Genomic DNA, 27,555 nt, shown 5'->3' on the forward strand with positions numbered 1-27,555 from the left:
GCGGACTCTCCTCAGAGGTGATAGACTGCAGGCCCATTCTGAAAAGTTCTAAATGAAAATGGTTATATTTTAAAGGCTACGACAGCGACGTTGCAAGAGAAAAGGCTGTTGATTACACAACCAAGATCTACGCAGTTAGCATCAGAGACATGGAAGGCACAAAACCGCATCAGCAGCAGAAAGAGGTGTCGGTGGAGGAAAGGTACATAATTGACAAGTTGCGGTACATTTCAAGCATGCTAGTCATAGTTGTGTGCAGGGTTGTGATAAAGAAACATTGCTGTGGTCCTTAAGCTGTAATACATCATTAGAAGTCAATCACATAAGATCTCCCACACAATGTGAACGTCCCTTCCCCCTTTCATTAGTGCATGCCCCCTCGCCATCGCCCCATTTCAACAGCAAGATGGCAAACCCTTTAATTTTACGATGAGTGAATTTGCCCCACCTGCCTGGTTGATGTTCCAAAAAGCTCCATTAATGGTTAACATTAGAAGTACTCATTTCGCCATATTTCAGAGAATGGGAGAAGCAACTTTCTGCATAATAAAGGGCAATTACACATTAAATGCCTCTGAAGTTTGCCATACCGCATCGATTGTAGTGCATTTTTTAGGGTTGATCTGTGATGTGGTGAACCCAACCTGTAACACTTTAATTATATTTTGACAACACCCCCACTTGAGGCCCAGATGAATGGTTTCCTCTGGAACCTGATGTACCTTGCAAAACTATTGTAAGAAGCAACTTTGGTGATGGCAATTCGACAAAAAGGTGCACAGATCATTTTCAAGCCATCACTTGAAAACTTGATTATAGACTGTCAATTCTTGGTTAAATACAATAGATGTGCTTAAAGGATGGTTTGCGATGGGTTTTCATCAGGGTTGGTGGCAACATTTCTTAACTGTTGTTATATTCAGAATATTCATTGAAGTAGAGGAGTTTCTGTCGGTGGGGCAGGTCTAGAAAGGGAAAGTTGTTTTAGGTTTGTCCATACAGTAAATCAGGGAAACGTTCTATGACTAATGTAGCGTCCAGGTGCAAGGGTTCATCATCCAAGGCTTTTCTGATTACAGTATACATTCCCACTTAATTTGAAGCACTTAACTGGAATAGCCTTTGCATAAAGATGGCCTTTTCCTAGCAGTGTTGATGTTTTTTTAAATAATTATTTTTGTTTGTGATGTGGGGATACAAATCACTAATCATGATGGGGTTAACTCACTGATTAATCCCCTACTTGCTGGTTTACTTCCTCAGATCTAATCAACTAAAGTTGTGCTTGTCCTTGGTAGGGTCTATCCCATGTTGACTATTGTCAACCTGGGATTATCCTTAGCATCTCTCTTGCTGCCCATGAATGAAAATGGTTTGGCTGTGATATTTTTCATGGCTTTCCTTAGGGTATTTACCTATAGGGCCACCGTTTCTCATATATACATTTAATTTGTCATTTACTCCCAAAAAGTAGTACTTTATGTGTAACCCCATCAAGAAAAAGGAGCCCAAAACCTATGCTTCTAAGCAACACTTACCTCTTGGCATAGTATCCGATCTCTCTCTCTTTCTCTTTCTTTCTCGCCCTTTCTCATGGTTACTAGGTTCAGATACCAGGGTAATCCGCCAAAACCAGGTGGTTTCCTTGGTGGCAGTGATCATTTTGACTCTTGCTCCTCTCTATTCACTATGATCATACAGTTTCTTCAGTGGTAAGTATGTAGCATGTTGTTAGGCAGAAACCTGTGCAGTTCCCTTGGGGAACACTGCAAAAGATTTAAGACTACAGGTAGAGCAGTAAACCCCTTTGGTAGCAGTCTGTACCACCCAGATTTACCTGGTAGCTGTGGCTGAGCAGTCAGACTTCCCTCAAGAAGAGTTAGGCAGTATGCAAAGTATACACAATATGTACCAAAACACAATAGCACAAGCAAACACTGACCAGAGCTTGGTTTCAAAAGTATATAGTTATTTATTTAAAATACACATAAGTTAAAAACACTCTAGCAAAAATATAGTAAAAGCACTTCAACACAGTTATAATGAAAGTAGATTCAATCCTTTCTCCTATCTAGACAACTCTAGGTAAACACCACTTAATTAAAACAGAGGTGAGTGCTTAACGTTAGATGACACTCTAGTAGTTTCCAAGAAAGGGAGAGAAAAAGCAGAAATAGGTTAGACACACCACTCTAAGGTCCAGAACACTTGCAATAGGCTTAAAGAAGAATAAAGTCACAGGTGAGCAAAAGTCACTAGGCAGGGCCCACTCTTAGAGTAGCCGGAGCGAAAATGTGCCCAAGATCACACTGTTAGTTAGAGATTCAAAGTCTTGCAAAGAGTCAAAAAGAGTTTAGAGTGGCTCAGAAAGTTTAGCCAAAGTGTCCCAGGCACTCCCAGGTTCGAAAGCCGGGGACTAAATCTACCCCGTACAGTCGGTAGCAAGGGAAGCCAGGCGGAACACAGTACCTTAAGCGGAAAGGATCCTCCAGCGGTGGCAGTTGTTCCAGGCAGTGGCAGCAGGGCTCGACGTCGGTCAGGGGAGAAGAAGTTCTCGCTGAAGAGCAGAAGAAGAGGGTCGTTGCACTGCCCGGGAAGAAACCAGCCGCGGAGTCCTCCGGTTAAAGGGTTGGTACCGACTTTCGCGGTATGGGGGTAAAGTGTGGTATTCCGGTTGCCGGGGTGCTTGGCACAGGCAAGGCGACCACGAGATACCTCAAAGAACGGAAAGAAGGCGAAAACTGGTTGTCCCCACCAGTCAAGGGAAGGAGCCACTCCGTTAAGAGTTCTCCTCGGTCGTCGGGAAAAAGTGGTGAGACGGTTCAGCAGGGCTCCACCGGGTGGTGTCGTCGAAGCAGGTCGGCTCAGCTCTTCCCTCGTCGGATTCTTGGTCCTGTGGCGACTTCTGAAGTCCCAGTCCCCAAAGCCCTGCTTTTATGCAGCAAACCCCCATTCACCCAGCCTAGCTGTCACTCAAACATGCTAAGTGGTGAGCCGGGCGGCTCACCACTTGGGCCAATCAGGACGGAGTGCGACTTGAGTTACCAAGGTAACTCAGTCCAGGGTGCCTAAATCCCCCTCCACCCCTCCTAAGTACCCCAGACAGAGTGGCACCACTTTGGAGGGCTTCTGTGGAGAAGCCCGCCAAAAGTGGAACAAAGGGCTCCACTTTGGGTCAGAGTTACAGAGGCGAACACCAACGCCATTTTAGAATCAAGTTTTGGCAAAAAGTCCCAACCGGAGTTATAAAAATAAATATATAAACCGGCGGTATGTTTAAGGCTACCGTAAATAAATAATTAAATGTGTTAGCCTAAAACAATGGGAAATCCCATAGGGAAATATTCGCGGTCGAATATAAAAAGTAGTTTCCACTGCCACCAGCCAAAACTCGATCAGGGGGGACGGAGACGTGCCCCCTCGACTAACAGACCCTGGGGCAATCGAATTGCCCCAGCCAGTACGTCCACAATATGATGGTTTGTACTGGTTCTGTTCAGGATTCAAGACTAGCAAAGTCTTTGGTGACTTTACATGCCCTGGGAGACAGTAGTCAGTCCCAGGGTATGGAGTCTATGTTGGGGAGTCCCTAGGACACCCCTGGGTCACGGCACAGAGGGTGCTGTGTGACCCACATCACAAAAATACATGAGGCCCTATGGAGTAAAAGACCCCATAGCCCATTCAACACAAGGTTTAACCAAGAAAACACACTTCAACATGTCCAAGAGTGAGGGTAAAAGAGTCTCACTCTTGGCAGGAGAAAAAAATTAAACCCCAGAAATCCAGCAAAGCTGCTGGGGGACTCACTAGGTAGGGAAATTCAGCCTAAACAGAGAATTCTCCCTAACACTCGCCCCCCCCAGACTAAGGGACAGGAGGATTTAATCCACTCCTGGATGAACCTCATACCTCTAGTCGATGATATACATCCTAGAGAGTCCATCAGCATTTTGATGGTGACACCCTGACCTGTGCTCAATGGTGAAATCAAACCCTTGCAGGCAGATTGACCATCTCAATAGTTTTGGATTTTCCCCTTTCATTTGCATTAACCATCTCAAGGGTTGGTGGTCAGTCTGAATAACAAAAGTAGAACCATACAAGTATGGCCTAAACTTCTTCAGTGCCCACACAATAGCAAAGCATTCTCTTTCGATAGTTGCCCACCTTGTCTCAGGATCCTTCAGTTTCTTACTGATGAAGCAAATGGGGTGCTCCCTACCCTTCTCATCCAGTTGGCTTAGAACTGCACCTATACCTACATTGGAAGCATCAGTTTGTACAATGAAAGGTTGGTGGTAGTCAGGAGCTCTCAATACTGGAGCCTGGCAAAGAGCTCTCTTCAGTTTTTCAAAGGCCTGATTGCACTCCTCATTCCATTTTACCTTTTTAGGGAATTTGGGCGAGGAGATTACATTCAGTGGAGAAGCTATGGTCCCATAGTTCTCAATGAAATTCCTGTAATACCCAGTGAGGCCTAGAAAAGCTCTCACTTGGGTTTGAGTAGTTGGTGTTGTCCAATTTTGCACAGCTTCAATCTTGCTGGGCAAAGGCCTTATTTCTCCACCTCCTACCTCATGTCCAAGGTAGACCACTTTACTTTGACCAATCTGGCACTTACTGGCTTTGATTGTCAAATGGGCCTGTTTCAGAGCCTGCAACACATGTCCTAGGTGGTTCACATGTTCTTCCCAGGAGTGGCTGAAGACTGCAATGTCATCCAAGTATGCCATGCAGAAATCTTCCATCCCAGCCAGAACTTGGTTCACCATCCTTTGGAATGTGGCAGGTGCATTTTTCAGTCCAAAAGGCATGACCTTAAACTGGTACAAGCCAACTGGGGTTGAAAATGCAGTTTTCTCCTTGGCATGGTCTGTCAGGGCTATTTGCCAATAGCCTGACGTCAGGTCAAATGTGCTGAGGTACTTGGCTGCACCAAGTTTATCCACCAACTCATCTGTCCTGGGCAAAGGGTGGGCATCAGTCTTGGTGACTGCATTTAGAGCTCTATAGTCCACACAGAATCTCAAGTCTTTGGATCCTGCCTTTGGTACTAACACAACTGGGCTAGACCATGGACTAGTAGAGGGTTCTATTACCCCGAGATCAAGCATCTTCTTGACCTCTCCTTTGATGTGGGCTCTGATATGTTCTGACATTCTGTATCCTCTGCTTTTGACTGGCAGACAGTCACCAGTGAGTATCTCATGCTGGCCCCAAGGGGTCAAGCCTGGTGACAGTGAGAACAGGGAGGCAAACTGATTTAACATAGATTTGCACTCCTCTTGTTGCTCAGGTGTCAGGTCTGAAGAGAGATTGACTCCTTCAACTTTTTCATCTAAAGGTACACCTCTGAGGAGATCAGGGAGAGATTCACTCTCTTCCTCCTCTGCAGCTGAAGCTAGGAGCAAGGCTCCTACATCAGGTCTGGAGATGTAGGCTTTTAGTCGGTTGGTGTGGAAGACTCTAGGAGCTTCCCTGGGTCTGCCCAGATCCACCAGATAGTTGACCTCTCCAAGTTTTCCCACAACCTTGAAGGGTCCCATCCATTTGTCTTGCAAGGCCCTCTGCCTTGTTGGGAGCATAACTAGAACTAGCTGGTCTTGAGTAAACTCAACCATGTTAGCCTTCTGGTCGTGCCAATGTTTGACCAGGGCTTGACCAGCTTTCAAGTTGTCACTTGCTTCTGCCATCATGTGTGACATTCTCCTCCGGAGACCTATCACATAGTCAGTCACTCTGACTGGCTTGAGGGGAGGAGCACCTTCCAACCCCTCCTTAATCAGGGCCAATGGACCTCTGACTGGATGGCCATAGAGAAGCTCAAAGGGAGAATAACCTACTCCCTCCTGAGGGACTTCTCTATAAGCAAAGAGAAGGCATGGCAGTAGAAGGTCCCACTTTTTCTTAAGGGGTTCTTCCAAAGCACCTATCATGCTCTTCATGGTTCTGTTAAACCTTTCAACCAACCCGTTTGTCTGAGGGTGGTAGGCGGTTGAGAACTTGTAGGTAACTCCACAGGTTTTCCACATGGCCTTCATGTAGTGGGACATAAAGTTTGACCCCCTGTCAGAGATTACCTCCTTAGGAAACCCAACCCTGGTAAAAATACCAAGGAGGGCCTTAGCCACAGCCGGAGCTGTAACAGTCCTCATAGGAATGGCCTCAGGGTACCTAGTAGCATGGTCTACTACAACAAGGATAAACCTGTTGCCTGAGGAGGTTGGAGGATCAAGGGGACCAACAATGTCAATCCCTACCCTCTCAAATGGGACTCCCACAACTGGGAGAGGCACTAAAGGTGCCACATTCTTGGAACCAACCTTACCAGAAGTCTGGCAGGTATGGCAGCTCTTACAATATCTATCTACTTCGGCCCCCATCTTTGGCCAATAAAAGTAGAGTGAGAGCCTTTCCTTGGTCTTCTTGAAACTCAAGTGGCCAGCCAAAGGTATCTCATGGGCTAGTTGTAAGAACTGTTGTCTGTTTTCTTGTGGGACTACAAGGCGTTTGTAGTCTCCAGGTTCAGACTCAGTGGGTTCACTGTAGAAGAGGCCATCTTCCCAGTGCAACCTATACTTCCCAGGCTCTTGCCCATCAGCTTGAGAAGCTGCCTGGTGGCGGAGACCCTCCAGAGTTGGACATTCTCTTTGCCCCTTACGAAAAGCTGCCCTGCTAGGCCCACCTTCTGCCAGTAAAGACTGCAGCTCAGGATGGTCCTCAGGGTCCAAATCTCCAATAAGGTTGGGGCCTCCTTCTAGCTCTTCCTCAGAGTCTAGCTCAACCACACAGGGTTGTACCTCCCTCTCAGCCTCAGCTGGAGGTGGAGTTACAGGTGTAACTTTGGACAACCTAGGGGAAGTCCTTGTTGGAAGCACTGGAGTGCTTGCTGCTGGCTTTTTCCTAGGAGTCTTGGGTTGCCCCTTTGCTCCTGATCTGGTAGTTACTGCAGTAAGTTGCTCCAGTGGTAGAGGAGTGATTTCTGTCATCATCTCCTGAGATAACCCTCTCAGGGTTTTCTCCCTTGCAGGTTTTGTGAGTTCCTGAAACCTTTTGCTAGGAGGTCTGGGGGTATGAGATACAACTCCAAGAGCTTTGAGGTCATTACCCAACAGAACCCTACCTGGCACTTCACATTGTACACTGACAGGTATTTTTACAGCCATATCATTACATTGGATGAGAACTGGTAACTGGGGACACATCTGCACAGGCCCACCAGCTAACTTGGTGAGGCATTTGGGTGCCTTAGCAACATCCTCTGCCTTGAAAAATGATTCATCCACCACAGTTATGCTGGCTCCAGTGTCCCTAATGGCAGGAGTCTCCTGACCATTCACCTGGACACTGTCCTTATAATACTCTTTAGTATTATCTGGGATAGAGTTATAGACATCTAAATTCTGTTGCTCCCACAACCCCAGAGAGACTAAAGAAACACTAGCTGAGACTCCAGTGGGTTCATCAGCTAGTAATAGAAAGTTTCCACTTGCCATAGGTACTTCCTCTTCTGGAGCGAAGGCTAAGGAGGCAAGCTGGACCCCTGAAGGTTTACCCTTACATCTGGGATCTCCTTTCACATGGTCAGTAGCCTTACAAACAAAGCATGAGCCAAAGGCTCGCTGGAATGGAGGCTTGTTCTGACCTCCTTCTGGTCTGGGACCAGAAGGTACACTAGCCTGATTTGGTTTCCCTTGTGGCTTACCCTTATAGTTTTGTTTGGGGCCCTCTTTGGAATTTGTAGTATTAGAATTCTCTTTGGAGTCCTTCTTAGACTGTTTTTCCCCATCCTTCTTCTGAGTTACCCCAGAATCCTTGTGAGTGGCCCTGTTGGCAACCCACAAGTCAGCAGCCTTAGCTAGCTTCCGGGAATCCAATTCCCTGGAATCAGCCAAGTGTTGTCTGAGCTCAGGAGAGCAGGCATCATAAATAGTCTCCAACATAAACAAATTCTTCATACCTTCATAAGTGTTCACCTTGTAACCCTTAATCCATCCCTCTAAGTTTTTCAAACATTCATTCACCCAGGTAGCCCAAGGGGTACCATCATGCTTTTTGAGGCTCCTAAACCTCTTAAGATACTGGGAAGGGGTCTTCCCAAACCTAGCTATCAAAGCTAGTTTCACACATTCATAGTCCTTTCTATCCTCCTCCCCCATCTCCATTACCACATCAGTTGCAACAGGGGGAAGCCTAGAGAACAACCAGGTGAGTAAGTCATTTCCTGTGATGTTCTGGAGCCCATGATTATATTCAAACAGAGACAACCAATCCAACACATCCAACTTAGGCTCATACATACCAACCAATTCTTTAGGCATCCGGGGTCTTTTAGGACTGGAACTTCTAGAGGAGCCAGAGAGAGAAACATTCTCAACAGATAATTTCTTCATTTCTAAGTCATACTTGAGCTCCATTTCCCTTAGCCTTAGTTCTTTGTCAGTTTGAGCATTAAGTTTCTTATACTCCAATTCTAGCTTCATTTTCTCTAGTTCAAAGTACTGAGGACTAAATGTGGGACCTGGTAAAGGTCCAGTAGGCACAGCAGGTAGAGCAGGCAGAGGCCTAGGGGGGACAGTTACAACAGCCTCACCCTCCTCTTCTGACTCTTCCTCAGAAACATCAACATTTTGCTCCATGTTAACTTCAACACTGTCATCTACAGTTGCTGGAGTGGTAGGTTCCTCTGAACCATCACCCAGACTTTGGTTAGCTAACAATCTTTCAATCAGCTCCATTTTCTTGCCCTTAGTCAGGAGATCCTTATGTTTACAGAGTACTCTTAAACAATCAGCAGTTTTGGCTGCAAGGGACTCTTGACTATAGCTTTCTATAACTGACATGTTAGAGGTTTTACTTTTTCAGTGCTAAGCTTTGTGGTTAGTTGCACTAAGGTATCTAAAGCACAATAAAATGTATACTCAATACAAATCCCACCGCTGTACACCAGTGTTAGGCAGAAACCTGTGCAGTTCCCTTGGGGAACACTGCAAAAGATTTAAGACTACAGGTAGAGCAGTAAACCCCTTTGGTAGCAGTCTGTACCACCCAGATTTACCTGGTAGCTGTGGCTGAGCAGTCAGACTTCCCTCAAGAAGAGTTAGGCAGTATGCAAAGTATACACAATATGTACCAAAACACAATAGCACAAGCAAACACTGACCAGAGCTTGGTTTCAAAAGTATATAGTTATTTATTTAAAATACACATAAGTTAAAAACACTCTAGCAAAAATATAGTAAAAGCACTTCAACACAGTTATAATGAAAGTAGATTCAATCCTTTCTCCTATCTAGACAACTCTAGGTAAACACCACTTAATTAAAACAGAGGTGAGTGCTTAACGTTAGATGACACTCTAGTAGTTTCCAAGAAAGGGAGAGAAAAAGCAGAAATAGGTTAGACACACCACTCTAAGGTCCAGAACACTTGCAATAGGCTTAAAGAAGAATAAAGTCACAGGTGAGCAAAAGTCACTAGGCAGGGCCCACTCTTAGAGTAGCCGGAGCGAAAATGTGCCCAAGATCACACTGTTAGTTAGAGATTCAAAGTCTTGCAAAGAGTCAAAAAGAGTTTAGAGTGGCTCAGAAAGTTTAGCCAAAGTGTCCCAGGCACTCCCAGGTTCGAAAGCCGGGGACTAAATCTACCCCGTACAGTCGGTAGCAAGGGAAGCCAGGCGGAACACAGTACCTTAAGCGGAAAGGATCCTCCAGCGGTGGCAGTTGTTCCAGGCAGTGGCAGCAGGGCTCGACGTCGGTCAGGGGAGAAGAAGTTCTCGCTGAAGAGCAGAAGAAGAGGGTCGTTGCACTGCCCGGGAAGAAACCAGCCGCGGAGTCCTCCGGTTAAAGGGTTGGTACCGACTTTCGCGGTATGGGGGTAAAGTGTGGTATTCCGGTTGCCGGGGTGCTTGGCACAGGCAAGGCGACCACGAGATACCTCAAAGAACGGAAAGAAGGCGAAAACTGGTTGTCCCCACCAGTCAAGGGAAGGAGCCACTCCGTTAAGAGTTCTCCTCGGTCGTCGGGAAAAAGTGGTGAGACGGTTCAGCAGGGCTCCACCGGGTGGTGTCGTCGAAGCAGGTCGGCTCAGCTCTTCCCTCGTCGGATTCTTGGTCCTGTGGCGACTTCTGAAGTCCCAGTCCCCAAAGCCCTGCTTTTATGCAGCAAACCCCCATTCACCCAGCCTAGCTGTCACTCAAACATGCTAAGTGGTGAGCCGGGCGGCTCACCACTTGGGCCAATCAGGACGGAGTGCGACTTGAGTTACCAAGGTAACTCAGTCCAGGGTGCCTAAATCCCCCTCCACCCCTCCTAAGTACCCCAGACAGAGTGGCACCACTTTGGAGGGCTTCTGTGGAGAAGCCCGCCAAAAGTGGAACAAAGGGCTCCACTTTGGGTCAGAGTTACAGAGGCGAACACCAACGCCATTTTAGAATCAAGTTTTGGCAAAAAGTCCCAACCGGAGTTATAAAAATAAATATATAAACCGGCGGTATGTTTAAGGCTACCGTAAATAAATAATTAAATGTGTTAGCCTAAAACAATGGGAAATCCCATAGGGAAATATTCGCGGTCGAATATAAAAAGTAGTTTCCACTGCCACCAGCCAAAACTCGATCAGGGGGGACGGAGACGTGCCCCCTCGACTAACAGACCCTGGGGCAATCGAATTGCCCCAGCCAGTACGTCCACAATATGATGGTTTGTACTGGTTCTGTTCAGGATTCAAGACTAGCAAAGTCTTTGGTGACTTTACATGCCCTGGGAGACAGTAGTCAGTCCCAGGGTATGGAGTCTATGTTGGGGAGTCCCTAGGACACCCCTGGGTCACGGCACAGAGGGTGCTGTGTGACCCACATCACAAAAATACATGAGGCCCTATGGAGTAAAAGACCCCATAGCCCATTCAACACAAGGTTTAACCAAGAAAACACACTTCAACATGTCCAAGAGTGAGGGTAAAAGAGTCTCACTCTTGGCAGGAGAAAAAAATTAAACCCCAGAAATCCAGCAAAGCTGCTGGGGGACTCACTAGGTAGGGAAATTCAGCCTAAACAGAGAATTCTCCCTAACACATGTACCCACATGCGTGGATTGATGAACTTCCTGCACGTAGCATCAGAGACGTCTCATGGCTTGGAATTCTGGGATGCAATTTGAATGCAGACCTTGGCAGACTCCTCTCTCATTTGCATAACCATACCCTGTTTGCTCGGTGCCACTAATTTTTTCTGCTGCATTATTTTTCATTTTGATTCTAAAGTGTACAAAATTACTAATCTCCAATCCAAAAAATATGTCAAAAATATGTCAATTGACACTATTGTGGTGTGAGTTTAAAAAAAGTTTTTATAAAACCTCCATTCCCACTGATGTTTCTTTGGTGAATACATTGTATAATTGGTAGTTAAATATAATTTGGAGTAACCAGGACGTCTGTAGATGGCTGTGCATAGATAACTAGTATGGCCGCAAGGCCATTTATGTATTCAAGTGAAAATTCTTTTGACATTTTTTTTATTTTGTTTTGTATGAGCACAGAATACGAGTTGGATAGTGAGCAGTGGAAAATATTACACGCCCCAACTCCATTAGCCACATTTCTCCAACATGGGGTCTTACATGAATTCACATGCTCATGAATATTCCCTGTCGTCGGGCTGAGAATCCTCAGTAAATTCTAAAGCTGTTGCTTTAATGCTAAAACTAGTTGCTTCTATAGCCTATTGCTGTGACTTTGGCTTATACTGCCCGAGCCAATGACATTCATCCTTCTATGCCCCACCCCTGGTGGCCATCTTCAGATTTTTACAGCACGTTTTCATGTTGGGAGTCCTCATGGTTCGCTCCTTGAAATACTGCTGATAACTTTTTGCCTATTTTTGAGAGAAATCATCTACATTTTTTCTTCTTCGGTCACGTTCTGACTACCGGTGGCAGGGACACATTGTCGGACGAAGTCCTTCCATTGTCGGATCTCTAGACCGTGGGCAACCACAGGCCCAGGCGTGTGCCATCACACAAGGGCAGACGTCGTGAGAAAAAGCCCCTTCAAGGCTTGCGAACATTACAGCGTGAAAAGCATCTTCGTCGTAGATTAGCACATCAAGGGCATCTACTGCCTACATCCCGACCACAATGCTGACAAATGTTCAATATTCCAGGCCTTCTCCAAGACTTGGAAGGACTGCCATAGAAGGTTAGTGGCATGGATTGAGGAAGTGGGAAGGCTTCTGACTCAACCTCTGTGCACGTTCATGCCTCTTTCAGGGTTGGCAGGCCCAAAGAGCATGCTCCCTCTGACAAAAAGAGGTTGAGATCCTTTGACATTTCCCTGGGGAAGATACCAAAAAAGGCTAATTTGTGTCATGCTCTGACTTCTTCGTCGATGAGCTCTGCGGCTCTGGAGCACTCGTCGTCGCCCTCACCATCGATGGGCAGTTTGTCGTCGAGCAGTCAGGTTCCATCTGCAAGGAAATTGCTGACGCCAGCAGCAAAGCTTAAAACCCTATTGACGCACCGATCAGTGTACTTGTCAACGGCTTCACTGCCAATGATTTTGTCTTCATCACAGGCCCACGTCGATGACCTCATCTGCCAGGTTTGTTACCCCTTAGACGACTTCAGTCTCGTCTATGGGCTTGTCCACTATGGCCAGCATCTCCACAAAGACGATTGCTACCTCCAGAGTGGCCTTGCCGCCTAGGCCTCCATCAGCGATTCCGACAATGTTCACGTTGACCACAGCATGATTACCTACTCCAAAGGCCCCCAGTGATAGAATCCTTTCCTAGGGCCTCGAATTTGGAGAGAGGTGTGATTTTCTCCCTAGGCCCACCAAGACTCAGCCACTCTTCACCCTCTCTCCTTTGGTGCCTCGCAAGGGCACATGCCCAGTTAAAGCAACTCACTCCTCCGGTCCTTCTGAGGAATACCTGCCGGAAGGGTTTTACTCAGACCAGGAATGCGACCAGGGAGCGCCTGATCCCATTTTGACAGTACCTAGGCAAGGGGCTCAACCATCTTGCTTGCCATCTCGGACTCATAGCCCTTCACTTAAGGGACCCAGCAGGGGCTCCTACAGCACCATGGGACATTTCAGTAGACATTATGACGATTCTGCACACGCTGGTGTCCAAAATCCAGCAGCGTTTACCAGTTGCACCCATACCTGTTCATTCAAGGAGTCCTCAAAGCCCTCCACAGCCCGGCTGATGCCATCTCATCCAACCCTGGCTACCCCTCAGCAGTTACCCGTCACACCACCTCCTGTCGTGGAAGAGGCTGTGCAGACACTCACTGATACCGATACTGTCACAACCCAGAATACATAGGGCACTGATGAGTTTGACGATTACGTCCCTGCAGATGGGGGAGCCTCCGGACGTGGATGTTCAGGGTTCTCCGCCAGACGAGATCGGGTTGTTCCATTCCTTTATCTCATGAACAGCAAAGCTGTTCAACCTCATCCCTGAGGAAAAGAAAAGTGAAGCTTTCTGCTGTGCCTAACCGCTCTTCCTCTTCTGTGGTCCTCAGGATCAGGATGACAAGAAGTTGGTTGCGACAGTGAAGCGTATCATCATGACGGCGGAATCCACCATCATGGCCACCAAACCTTAGCCATTCTCTCAAGGTATGACAGAGAATAGACACGAAGGCTGAGTCACTGACTTTGCTCAATGAAAGAGAGGTAGCCTGTGACCATGCAATTACCGTTGCATCGCTGACTCAGGTTTTCAGCAGATGGGCAATGTAACAGCCCTCCGCCGCCAAGTTTGGCTCAAAGCCACAAGTGGTGGACATGCTGTTTGTTGGTGACAACTTCTTCGTGAAGGTAGTTGATGACACCCTGCAAGCCATAATTCCGGCACAGAGACGTTCACTGGACACTCTTCAGCAGAGGAGGCCATCCTTTCTCTCCTCTAAAGGGAGGGTGTTGAGGTCCTCTAAAGTGCTCAACTCGCCCTATCGCCAGCCCTCCCATTCGACCACCCAGGAGGCATATAAGTGAGGTTCCCTGACCTACAGACGTGGTAACAAGTGTTGGTGTGCTCCTGCATCCAGAACGCAGACGCCAAACGAAGTGTGACCCGGGCCCTCGCTTCCGCTACCCAGTGGGAGGCTGGTTTTCACAATTTGTCAACCACTGGTGCAACATCTCCACAGACAAATGGGTGCTCGATATCCCTCAACAGGGCCACTCTCTGGAATTCCAGGACAAATGTCTTTGCATTCCTCCCATCCCCAGACTAGGCAGCACGTAGCGCAGTTGTTAAAGGAGGTACAAGCCATGCTAAACAAAGGGGCAATAGAACTGGTCCCTCAGCGCCTTTGGGGCTCCGGAGCGTACTCCAGATAATTTCTAGTGCAAAAGAAGTCAGGAGGGTGGAGACCCATTCTAGACTTGCAACGCCTCAACAGATTCCTCAAGTTCCTCAGGATGGTCACGTTGCAGCATCTGCTCAACCAACTGGATGAAGGAGATTTCCTGCCGACCCTTGACTTAGAGGATGCTTACTTCCACATCCCCATTCACCACAAACACCAGAAGTTTTGTTGTTCAAGGAAGACATTACCAGATCAAAACCCTTCCGTTTGGCCTGAAATCAGCCCCAAGGGTGTTCGGCTTTGATGACAGCACACCTGCGACACAAGGGAATCTGTGTGTAGCTTTACCTAGACGATTGGCTAATCGGATCCTGCTCTCGCACACCGACTATCCAGCACACCGCAGAGATCATCCAGACCATACGTTCTATGGGATTTTCGATAAATTATCAGAAATTCTGCATAGCGCTATCTCAGAACACGCTATTCCTGGGATCCCTCATCAACACGCTCTGTGCTTAGCAGCTCCTTCAGAAAAGACAGTGAAGGCCATCTTGGGAAAGGTCCAGTGACTTTCCACAGCTTCCGTTGCAACACTCCGGTCCATCAAGTCTCTGATGGGGATGATGTCCTCCTGCATCCATCTGGTCCCCATTTGTAGGCTATTGATAAGACCTCTTCAAGAGTTCCTGGATGCCAGATGGCAGCAAGTCACTGGCGCATGGAATGACAAGATCACCGTCAATCGGGCATTCTGTCAGGCCCTTCAATGGTGGTCAATTCACCTGCATCTCTCACAGGGTGCTCCATTTCAAATCCTTGCGTATCCCCCAGGCGACAGTCATGCCGGCACCTCTCTAGAGGGTTGGATAGCCTACACAGGACATTCATACGCCAAAGGCCTCTGGGTTCCGGAAGAAAAAGATTTGCCCCTCAAGGTCCTATAACTGCAGGCAATTTTCTGGACTATGAAGCCTTTTCAGACTCAGCTCCAGGGGAAGGTGGTGTGGGTCTTCAGGGACAACACCACCACCATGTTTTACATCAGGAAGCAGGGCGGGATGTGCTCCCCAATTCTCTCTCAGGAGGCGCATAATCTACGGCACAGGGCCATTGCTGAGGCTTTCAGAATGCCATCACTGAATCTCTAACCAGGTAGCTGCGGTCCCTCCACAAATGGGAGCTCCAGCAAGTGCAAGTGTCTCGTCTCAATAAGCGTGTTCTCCCTCAAATCAACCTCTTTGTGACAGCGACCAATGCCAAGTGTTCAGAAGTTTATCAGCAGGTATCCTCAGCCAAGGAATCTGGACGCCTTCTCATTGAATTGAGAGGGCCTCTTCCTGTATGCATTTCCGCGGATCCCTCTGTTGCTACGAGTGATCAACATACTCAGACGTTGCCACTTCAAGATGATACTCGTTGCACCGGCGTGGCCCAGGTAGATCTGCTACTCGGACCTTCTCCATCTGTAGGTCGCCCCAGCCATCAAACTGCCTCCACTTAGAGACCTGGCCTCGAGAGAAGGGTCAATCCTGCACCACGACCCAACGGATATGAGCCTCACAGCCTGGCTCTGGCAGATCATTCGTTTGGACACTACTCAATGCCTTTGGAATGCAAAAACATTTTGGCCAGGGGCAGGGCCCCCTCTGCACTAGCTTGTTACAAACACAAGTGGAAACGCTTTACATTGTGGTGCCAGTCGCAAAAGACTTTTCTTCGGTGCGTAATGGCACTGCAGCATCTTCCTTACCTGCTCTCGCTTGCCAAGTCTGGCCTTGCGCATGCATGTATCAAGGTACACCTTGCCGCCATATCCCGGTACACTAGGGCTCCAGGCAACCCCAACCTGTGGTCGCACAGGCTCGTTAAGGAGTTCCTCAAGGGCCTCTTCAGAACATTCCCTCTGGTGAACGCTCCTGCCCCTGTGGGGAACTAAAGGTGATACTGTTGAAAGGGATGGAGCCTCCGTTTGAACCTATGTATCGCGCCCCCTTGAAGTTTCTGTCGGGGAAGACCGCTTTCCTGGTGGCAATCACCTCGGCCAGACGAATTGGGGAAATGCAGGCTCTCTCCATAAGTCACCGTAAGCTAAGGTGGTTTTGCAAATTCATCCTTCCTTCATGCCAAAAGTCCTGTCGGACTTTCATCTAAACAAGCCTTTGGTTCTACCAGTTTTCTTTACAAACCCTTCTTCACCTGCTGAAAGATCTCTGCATTCACTGGACGTTGCGTGTGCCTTGAAGTTCTATGTTGCATGCACAAAGGACTTTTTTGAAAGACTTCTCAGCTTTTTGTCAGTTTTTGGCCCGAGGGACATGGAAAATCCCTGTGTAAGGTGGCTCTCCGGCTGTATCACACATTGCCATCATCTGCCCAGCAGACCGCTACCAGGCCGGATGAGAGCCCAATCCAACAGAGCCATCACAGCAACTACAGCGTTTCTCTCGGTTGGTCCCCTGCTCCACATCTGCAGGGCTGCTACGTGGAGGTCTACCCACACCTTCAAAAGATTCTACTGTGTCTAAAGGGATTCCACGGAAGAGTCCTGTGTCAGCCAAGTAAAGCTTTGCAGTCTGTTAGCAGGAGGTGAGTCTGTTCCAGGGGTACGTGTATTGCTTCTGTGAGCCTTGCCACCTTCATGGTTGTGTATATGTACTGCTGTGTAATCGTATTATTGAGCATGTGAATCCATGTAAGATCCCATTCTGGAGAAGGAATGAGTTACTTGCCTATATTCACATGAAAACCCTCCCTCCTTCCCCTCTTCCTATTGCCACTCTACGTACGCGACCAGATCTGATGATGGCCACCAGGGGTGGAGTTTAAGAGGATGAATGTCATTGGCTGAGGCAGTATGACCCAAAGTGACAGCAGTAGGCTATAGAAGTGATGAGCAGTGTTTAGCTTTAAATCGAAGCTGCTTTAATTTGACCAGATTCCCTGCCTGACGATGGGGAATATTCATGAGCATGTGAATCCATGTAAGACCCATGCTAGAGAACATGAGTTACAGGTAAGTAAATAATTCCTTCTTCCACATCTCTGGTGACAATAGCAAGGCCTTCCCGCTCCCCATATATGTTTTGCCCTACCTTCTTTTCTTTGAAGGCAGAGGAATCAAGGGACTACACTGAGCCCCGCTAACGTGGTAACGCGACTCGGAACACCAATACTCCTTGACTGAGGCTTAAGGGGAAACCTCCATTTATTAAGCAGATCACTCCGAGCCTTCTAATCATCTGTACTTGGATGCACTAAATGTGAGAAGAGTACTTTAGTTGTGCTTTTATTTACCAAAAAAAGTGCAATCTGTGCTTCTGTTTCCCCTTGTTTCCATTTTCCCAGGACCACCTGCCTCTCTTTCCTACCACTGCCGCCCTCATTGAGTTCTATTGGTGCTGGGAAAGGTCAAGTGACCTGGAACATCGATTGGCCTTGACCGAGGCGAGAGCGAGGCATCCTTTTTATGAGCAGACCACACACACTCCAAGCACTTCATTCATCGATGCTTGGCTGCAAGAAGAAAAGCTTGGATAAACATGAGTAACGGTAAAAGCACTTTAGGTGTGGTTTTAAAACCAAAACAAAAGTGCAATCTGCGTCTCCTTTTCCCCTTGTTTTTATTTCCACAGGCCTACCTCTCTTCCCTCCCACTGTCTACCCTCTTAGAGTTCTTTTGCTGCTTGGAAGGGTCATGTGATCCAGATACCTCCACTTAAGGAAGACTTCCAGGGCAGCCTTGCCTGGGCAGCAAGTGAAGTGAAGAGGTTAAGTCGGCCACCTGTTTGTCTGTTCTGTTAGTGCCCCAACTCTGAGGTGACGCCTAATACAGGCCCCTAAAATCTGGAAAGGGTCAGTGATCTCTTATTTTAGACCTGGCCTGTTGGCAACCCCACTCGGGCTGCTGAAGCACCTATCTTTGAAAATAGTTTTTACATGCCTTAGCCTGTCTCACATATAGGTCTATCTAGAAAGGAACTAGTGTTATTCGTGCTCCATACTATTTCCCTCATCTAGGGATCCAGATGAAACCAAATTGCATCTAATTTAGAATTGCCCCAATCATAGTCTCCATTTATATACCCCGAGGAAAATGTATTGCATTATCTGCATCTTAGAACAAACTAATGTATACCACACAGAGGTAACCCACAAAAGTACATTAGTGTTCTTATACTGCGTTTACTGTGTTTACAGTGTACAACTCTAGTCTAGATTCCCAAACAAACTATTTCATACAGCAATCTGCGCTGTTTTTAACATAACTGTCTTGTCTACATACCTAGCACATAACTGAGCTTTTTGTAACATAATATTCTGCAACACAAGCACATAGCTGGCCTGTTCTTTGCCATAACGGTCTGCATACCTAGCACATAGCTCGGCATTTATCACAATTGCCTACATACCTAGCACATATCGGGCCTGTTTTAACAATTCTTCTGCATACCTAGCGCACAGCTGGTCTGTTGTAACATAACTATCTACAATGGTCTACATACCTAACCGATAGCTGGGCTATACTACAACAAATGTCTGCATACCTGGGCTTTCCTACCATAATTGTATGCTTGCCCTGCACATAGCTGTTCCACTGTATCATAACCTGTCTGCATACCTAACAGAGAAATCTATAGCTGGTCTGTCTTACCATAACTTCCTGCACACCTAGCACATAGCTGGGACGCTTGAACATAACTGGCTGCATACCTGGCATGTATCTAGGCTGTTTCACCAAAACTGTATGCATACCTCGCACATACCTGGACTTGCCATAACTGTAATACGTTAATTGTCTTTGTATTTGGAGGACCCAGAAAGCAATAGTGGAGCTTCCAAATTTAAGGTAGAAAGTACAGCTAAGCACTTTTTGGATTCCATTAGTGAAGACAAAATGATTTTAAAACCACAGTTAAGGGCATATTTACCATTATCTCAATAGGATGGGCCTGCAATTTTTCCTGTAGGTGACTATGCCTCAATACAGACTTCTTCTCTCAAAAACTAAGTTTAACATACTACCAGTAAGGGCAGGAAGACGGAAATGGTTGAATGATCGATCGTTCATGGGGGATCAGATTGTTACTGCATCTGTTGGGGATCGGGGGGGTGAGACTCTGACCATTGTATTTAGACCTAAGGATAGATTTTTACTGGGTGAACGTAGGCTCAACCAATTGACAATCATATTCTTGCTATGCTCAACCAAGCTGGCAATTACTTTTTGCCCTTGCCAGTTTTCTGAAGAAAGCCTGGCTGAGGCGTAAAAAATTATTGGAGGGCAATGACGGGTTATTCTAAATACTTTTTATCAATATTGTGATCACAAATGAATTGGTTTAAAACCATTTTGTCAGATTTTAGAATTGCTAACTGTTTTTAACTTTTGTTTAATTTGTTTTAGGTTACATTTTCGGTAATGACGTGTTAAGGTCTTATGAACTGTATATTATGTGATTGTTCGTTTTGGTTTTATGGATTTGTAACAATCCGAAATAAACTTGATTGATTAATGATAATAACACTAATAATGCTAAATGCGTTTCAATGGATTGCTTTTCTCCCACAGATTCCTCATCTGATAGACATTCTCACCCAGCTCTGCTGCTTCGGGGAACTTCGACAAGGGCCGTAGTAGACCTCAACTCGATCGTCAATCCATCTTGCTCAGTGCTCGATCGTCGGCTCCGGACGTGACATCAGGCATCATGCATATCCTGCATAGCTACGCCCCATACCTCAGTTCTTTTTTTCGGGGCAGTTGACACACTGCTGTGAGGAACACAATCCGAGTCTTCGACTGTTTTTTTTGTCAGAAATTCAAATGAATTTTTCTAAAAACCTCGACCGCGATATCCGCTCCCCGGATTTCGGTTTTCAAAAGATACACCAACTGCCGTGCCAAAATGTCGATGACCGACCCCCATGACACTTTGTCTTTGGTGTCTGCAGAAGGATCACGACACGGAGGGATGTGTGTCGTGTGCCAAAATGCACTTGAAGTCCCTATGGAACGGGCCGTCAAACTTGCTTTGGGCCGACCATCTCCGAAATCCATGGCACGGTCAATTGTCCGGTCCTCCGAGGCTGAGCCTGAAGAGCCCAACCCCGAAAAGGAGAAGGAAAAGACAGCCTTTACTGGGTCTAGCTGCGCAGCCAGCCAAACCTGCCATCAGCTTTGCCTCCAGAGCCAGAGCCTATAGATGCTGTATGCCTTATGGTAGAAAGGCGCAGCTCCCACAGGCCAGGCAGAGGCATTTTTTCACGCCCCGGAAAGGGCAGCGGACCTTCGAGAGGCCAGCAAACAGCGGCGGGGGCGGCTCCACCCTCAAAGCCGCTTTTATTTCCCCTCCCACAATTTACTGGTTGGTGGACGGTTGACAGGGCATTGGACCTGTGATGCTTGGGCTCTACAGCTCGTTTGGTGGGGTTATTGTCTGCCCTTTTTAAGAAAACCTCCAGACAGACCCCCCACTACCCCAATCAGACCGGTACAGGAGCTCTAGGAAGAATGGAGAGCCCTGTTGTTGAAGGGTGTCGTGGAAGAGGTACCTTCTGAGCACAGCACAGAGGATCTGTTTGGTATTCCCATTATTTCCTGGTACCCAAAAAGGGGGGAGGTCTGCGTCCCATTCTGGACCTCATGGCCTTGAATACGTTCCTGAGGAAGGACAAATTCAGGATGGTGACGCTGAAATTCTCCACGCTCTCGAACTTCAGGACTGGCTATTGTCAATAGATGTACAGGATGTTTATTTCCATGTGTCGATACATCAAAAGCACAGGAAGTTCCTAAGGTAACTCATAGGGGACAAGCACGATCAGTTCAAGGTGCTTACCTTTCTGTGACCTCTGTGCCAAAAGGTCTTTACCAAGCTCATGGTCTCGGCTCACCTCAGGAAATCCGGGGTCCATGTATTCCCGTACTTGAACGACTGGCTGATCTGAGTGAAGTCAGTGGGACAGGTTTTGTCTCATTTAGAGGACATCTGCCTACTACTGCAAAAGCTGGGCTTCCCCCTGAATTTAAAGAAGTCACAAGTTACACCAGTTGAAAGGCTCCAGTTCGTCAGAGCAGTTCTAGACACTAGGGTAGGGAAGGTCTTCCCTCCCTGAGGAGAGAGGGCCAACAGCATAACACATATGGTGGAATTGTTTTGGAACCACATCACATTACCAGCGGCTTCCTTCCTCTGCCCCTTAGGTCTCATAGCCACCTGTATTTATCTAGTGCCAGATGCCAGGTTGTGCATGAGATCTCTTCAGTGGCTCCTGAGAAGTACCTAAGGGTGTCCAAGTCATTGGTCGGCGACCTCATCTGGCGGCAGCAATCTCATGGCGGGGGAGTCCTTCTGGCCTCTGTGGCCTCAGACCTGAGTAATCACAGATCCGTCTCTGAAGGGTTGCGGTGCTCACTGCAAAAACTTGCAGGTGAGCAGCCTTTGGTCAGCTATGGAAGCCAGGTGGCACATCAACAGGCTGGAGTTGGGAGCCATTAGGTTAGCCCTGAAGGCTTTCGCCCTGTCTCTCAACGGAAAGCATGTCCTGATTCTGATGGACAACACAGTGGCCATGCACTACCTAAACAAGCAGGACTGGGTGCACTTTCTCCCCCTCTGCAGAGGCGCGCTGATGGCTGGAGAACCACACCTGTTTCTGCAGTTCATCTGACAGGGACAGAGAATGGCTTGACGGATGCTCTGAGCAGGCGGAGCACGGTCTCACACAAGTGGGAGGTGTGTCAGGAAGTCCTAGAGGAGGTCTTCTCTTGTTGGGGTATACCATCAGTGGATCTGATTACCACGGAGTCCAACAGAAAGTTCAGACAGTTTTGCTTGAGGGAATTCCCAGTAAAGGGCACACTGGGGGACGAGTTTTGGGTTGATTGGACCTTCACTCTCCACTGCGTCTACACCTTCCCCCCCGGTTCCCATCATCCCATGGGTTCTCAGGAGGTTGAAGAGGTTTCAGGCAACCATCATCTGTATCGAGAACTTGGTACTCAACCTCTTGGATCTGACCATCTGTCCACCTCACCGGTTGCCTCGGCACCCAGATCTCCGGACCCTGTCGGAAGGTTGGGTACTTCATCCAAACAAAGAGTCCCTCAACCTAGATGCGTGGTTCTTGAGATGGTGAGGTATGATGACTGGGACCTCTCTGAGGAAGTACTTGAGGTGTTACTGGCTGCACGCAGACTATCTACCAGGTCATTGATCGTGTGTAGGTGGAGAAGATTTGAGGCGTGGTGCTGTTAACGCGAGATTGACCCCATCTCTTGCCCAACCACTGCAGTGATGCAGTTCCTTCTGTCACTGGCCTCAGCGGGCCTTCAGATCACCACAGTCAAAGGATATCTGATGGCCTTGTCTGTGTTTTAAAAGGTCCCCGGATCAAGATTCCTTTGTCATGATCCCGATTATGGACCAATCGCTCAAGGGCCTTGTAAATAGGTGTCTGCCAACTCCCTCTGTTGTACCAGACTGGGATTTGAATCTGGTTCTAACGTTCTTGATGGTGCCTCTGTTTGAGCCCATGCATTGCTGTTCATTACGGCTTCTATCCTTGAAGATCATCTTTTCATTGCGATTACTTCAGCCAGGAGAGTTAGCTAACTTCTGACCTTGTGTTGCAAGCCCCCGTTCCTTCGGTTCTTTCGGAAAAAGGTTTCCCTTAAAGTAAGATCTGGTATTCTTCCAAAAGTGGTATCTGAATTCCACCTTTCTAAGGCCATAGACCTACCGGTTTTCTACCCTCCGCCACATCCCTCTAAAGAGGCGGCGTGGTTTCATCGCTTTGACCCCAAAAGAGCCTTGAGCATTTATTTTGCTGGGACTTCAGAGTTCTGGAAATTTGGCCAAGTGTTTGTGGCCCATTCTTTGTTGCGCAAAGGACTGCCTGTAACTAAACAGACTCTATTGCGGCGGATCATCCTTTGCATCGCGCAGTACTACCAATCTGCAGGCAAAGTGCTACCTTCAGGCATCAGGGCACATTTGACGAGAGGCGTATCGCCCTCTACGGCCTTACAGAGGGGATACCCCATTAGGGACATTTGTTGTGTGGCCATTTGGTCATCCTTGCACACATTTACTACACACTATTGTCTGGATATTGCCCGCGGGTCTGATGCACGTTTTCGTAGAGCAGTGCTGCAAAATCTGCTACTGCAACACTTTCTGCCCACTTCTGTCATCTTAACTGCTTGGGGAGTCTATCGGATGAGGAATCTGCGCGAGATAAGCAATCCATTGAAGGAGCAATTACTCACTGTAATGATCTTTCTATAGATTTTTCTCCCGATTCCTCATCGCCCCTCCCGTCCATCCCGCTCAGAAAGTTCTTAGGGCCTGACACACCTATCTAAGCAAAGAGACGCCTGGTGATGACTCTTGATGTGACCGCTCCTATCTGGCTAGTCGTTTGATTTGTTTTTTTTAAAACACACAAAAAAAAGTCAGTTGATTCTAGGTTTTTCAAAGCTTTTTCGTTTCTGGGATGTCTCCCTTTTTCATGTTTTTACAGGCTGATTAGCCTCGTCTCCAATCGTTTTCCCCTGCAGTGTTCTAGCATGGAGAAAAAAGGGGGAACAGAGGTATGGGGCATAGTGATGCAGTATATGTACGATGCCTGGCGTCACATCCGGAGCCGACGAGCACCGAGCAAGACGGATCGTCGGCAGAGTCGAGGTCTACTAACGCCCCGTGTCGCAGTTTTCCAAAGCAGCAGAGCTGGATGAAGATATCTGTCAGATAAGGAATATGTGGGAGAAGAATCCATAGAAAGATCACTGCAGTGAGTAATTTCTCCTTTTGCATAAAAATCCCCAGGATGCACTTTGTCAGTAGCATAAATTATATTTGTTTAATTCTGATGATTTCTTTCAAATATTAGTCATAAGTATCGTAATCATACTGCTCAAAGCATCACTTCATAGGATTCTGGAATACCCATTTTAAAATCCATAAATTGTCATTTGGTCCTACCCAGAACATAAACAAGATGTGCCCTTTGCAACCAATGAAATTCTTTTGTGTTGCATAAAGGAAATCTTTGCCTTTTTGAAGCTGTAAGCGTTGTTTTTTATGTTAATGTTTTAGGTTTTAGTTTTAGTGAACTAGACCGGAAAAGTCTAAATATAGAACACAGGTTTATTGCCATTTTAATGACAGTGTTTATAGCCAAACAATATTTTGTAATATATGCCTGTCAAGTGTTTGTGAAAAGGGCAATGTGTTACTGGCTAGGACCACCCACATTTGACTGGAGGGTGCCTCTCCACCAAGTAGCTTCAAAAGACACTGTGCTCTAAAATAGATCTACATGAGGTATCAAAGGCAGGTTGTCCACGGAAAAGGAGCTATAGGCAGACTCCTACTACATTTGTATTGACCTGTATTCTGCAGTGATCTCTGTCTAATACATTTTTTTCTTCAAAGGACTCTGGAGCTAATGTAATGCATTGGGTTTTAGAACAGTTGCATGCAAGGGTATACTGTTAGTTTTACACCCTAGTATTTCTCTTTTCATCTTTGTAGCTGTTTTGCTGAAAGTTCCACACTTCAGGTGTCTAGAATCTCCTCAGTAGTGTAAACATGTACTAAGGTGTCACCCCTGGCTCACCTTGATGACCAAAGTCGAAGGCTGCAAAGAGGTTAAATTGGTATGCCATGAAGCCAGGTTCTGTATCACTAATGTCAAGGTGGGGTGGACGGTACCTCTGATGTTTTAGATACAAACACCTCTCCAGACTGCCTGTAGTAGACAACTGTTTTATGGGGAAGACCCCAATAACAATATTTAAACATTCTGTGTGTAATAGAGCCAGGTGAAGAGATAGCAGAATGTCTTGTTTATTTTTGTGAGATGTTAGCTGGCCCTAACCTCGTGTTGATACACCATCACCACAAAGAAGCCTGGAGATCAGAAGACAGTTATCTGATTGGGGCATTTGTTTGTTTTTATCAGTGGGCCCATACCTGTTTTAGAGCACAGCAGAAGTTTTACATTGTGATATCTGTAGTAGGTAAAACATATCCTGATAACTAGCAGGGATTCTAAGTGTGTACAAAAGTCGAAGAGGTCTCTCCTTTTCTACGTCAAGTCAAACCCTTGAACCTCTGACAATCAAGCACAAAGCTTATCCGCTTACTAGATCTTGGTTAGCTTCAGGACAGTCTAGTGGAAGACAACGTTGGAGGAAGAGATGTATGCTGAAGAAAAAGAATCAGAAGCATGCTCTTGTTCTAGATGAAAATTATGTATTATTACTTTATTGTTTGAAGTGCGGTCCTATCTCGCGAGCAGCAGAGCAATGTACAGTGTATGGGTAGCAAGCATTTGGGCTAGTATCTGTTTTTTAAAAATTGTTTTCATTGGCATTTTACTTATTTAAACAGTAAAAAAAACACTACCCCTCCCCGTTCCCTCCCCTTTCGTCCCCAACCCCCCGCCCTTATCCCAGAGGTTTACAGTTTTTCTCGGTTGATCAAGTCATTTACATAATGTCCAATATTCAAATGTTCTGCGGGTACATTTGAATCCGATACTCATCCCTCAAATATTGCGACAGGACTCCCCAATCTGTTTTAAATTGTTGGATGTCTCCTTGGATTGTATATGTAACACATTCTATAGCTAAGATGTGCCAAATTTTAAATAACCATTCATGATGGGTAGGAGCATCCTCCTGCTTCCAGTTCCGAGCTACCACCAATAAGGCTGTCAAACTCAAAACCATGGGCTTCATTACAAGAATGCCGGAAAAAAAATCGTAATTACGGGCTTGCCGATGCTACCGTGTCTGTGCGGCACTGCTGCCACAATCAACGGTTGATTCCATGTCGGCGTGCATGCGCATTCCTGCATGCCGTAAACGGTTGCACCGGCATGCCGGTAATACCACCAATCTCCCCCAAAAAACCCCACACTGGCACCCTCAGTGCCAGTGACTCCAAATCCGGCTCCACGTTACCAGACTCACCGGCACTGTTACTGGTGCCGTTATTACCGTGACCGGAAATAATGTGATCGCCGGAACAGTAAATGGATCAGCAGCCATTAACAAAACAAAATCCATTGCAATCCTCTGTGCACAGGAGTGACCGCCACATCCCAAGCACAGATAATCTACCAGAGACATGTCTGCCAGGATACCAGCAGCACAGAGGTGAAAGCTGCGGTTCAGCGAGGCTGAATTAAATATGCGGGCCGACACACTAGTCGAGCATGTTGATGAGGTTTTCAGCAGCGACCTACGGCGCCAGGCACAAATGCCCAAGAAGTCAATATGGGAGCAAGTGGCCCGGAAGGTCACGGCAATCGGGACAACACACAGAACAGTCCGTGACTGCCACAAAAGGTTGGATGATCTACGTCTCGGGGTGCAAAGCCTCCTGTCAGCACAGCGCATCCAGGGCATGGGCACAGGAGGAAGTCCTGCATCTCCCATCCACCTGCAGCCATGGGAGGAGACATGCAGCAGCGTCTTGCACCTCGAGGCCATTGAGGGACTAGGTGCAGCAGAGGCTGGAGTTGTGACATCGTATGAGGCTGGTGAGTACCCGTAAGCCTAATGCCCGATCACACACCTTGTACCCTGTATACAATTGAGTAGGCAAACATGATATGACATGGCATTTATAACGTGCCTATACACAAGTGTTTCAAGGTGTGACAAGGGAAGACAGAACGCGATCCTACTAGGCCAGGTGTCATGCAGATCGCAAGTGCGTGGGTAGGGGGCAGGGACAGTGCAGTACATGTGAATAGATAAACAATAAGTAACGGCCATCATGAGGCAAGTGCATGGGTAAGTGCAGACATCAGGTGTCAAGGGCTGAGGGGGACTGAAGGGATACAGAAACAGTCCCCAAGTGCGGAGGTTGCCAGGTGGGCAGTGCAAGTGTGTGATGCTGGCGGGGGAGGGACCTGGGTCCGGGATCAGAGGGTGTCCAGGTAGCCGGTGCAGTTTCGGTAACACCCAGTCAGCAGAGGAGAGGAGGAGAAAAAGCAGAGGCAAAGAGAAAGGTTTTGAGGTGTTTCCGGAACTGGAGATGGTTCTCCTCAAGTTAAAGGTAGGTCGGGAGGCTGTTCCAGAGGGAGGCCCCACCCAAAGCTAGAGATCTACCACCGACTTGTTGCTTAGAGAAGCGTCTGACTCTGAGGGAGTTGGAGGCGGCTGAGCGTAGAGCTTGAGAAGGAAGATATGATATATGATATA

General features: G+C 47.1%; 1 protein-coding gene across 3 annotated transcripts in view; it reads left to right on the forward strand.

Annotated features, from left to right (window-relative positions):
- EML6 (EMAP like 6) overlaps positions 1–27,555 on the forward strand; it is a 3,038,586-nt gene that overhangs the window by 2,101,416 nt on the left and 909,615 nt on the right. For all 3 annotated transcript variants that reach the window (XM_069608236.1, XM_069608238.1, XM_069608237.1), the window contains exon 27: positions 76–202. In XM_069608236.1, coding sequence (XP_069464337.1) covers positions 76–202 — 127 coding nt within the window. The remainder of the gene's footprint in view (positions 1–75; positions 203–27,555) is intronic.

The sequence above is a fragment of the Ambystoma mexicanum genome, chromosome 4q (genome assembly GCF_040938575.1).
Source record: "Ambystoma mexicanum isolate Mex_15411 chromosome 4q, UKY_AmexF1_1, whole genome shotgun sequence".
Taxonomy (NCBI): domain Eukaryota; kingdom Metazoa; phylum Chordata; class Amphibia; order Caudata; family Ambystomatidae; genus Ambystoma; species Ambystoma mexicanum.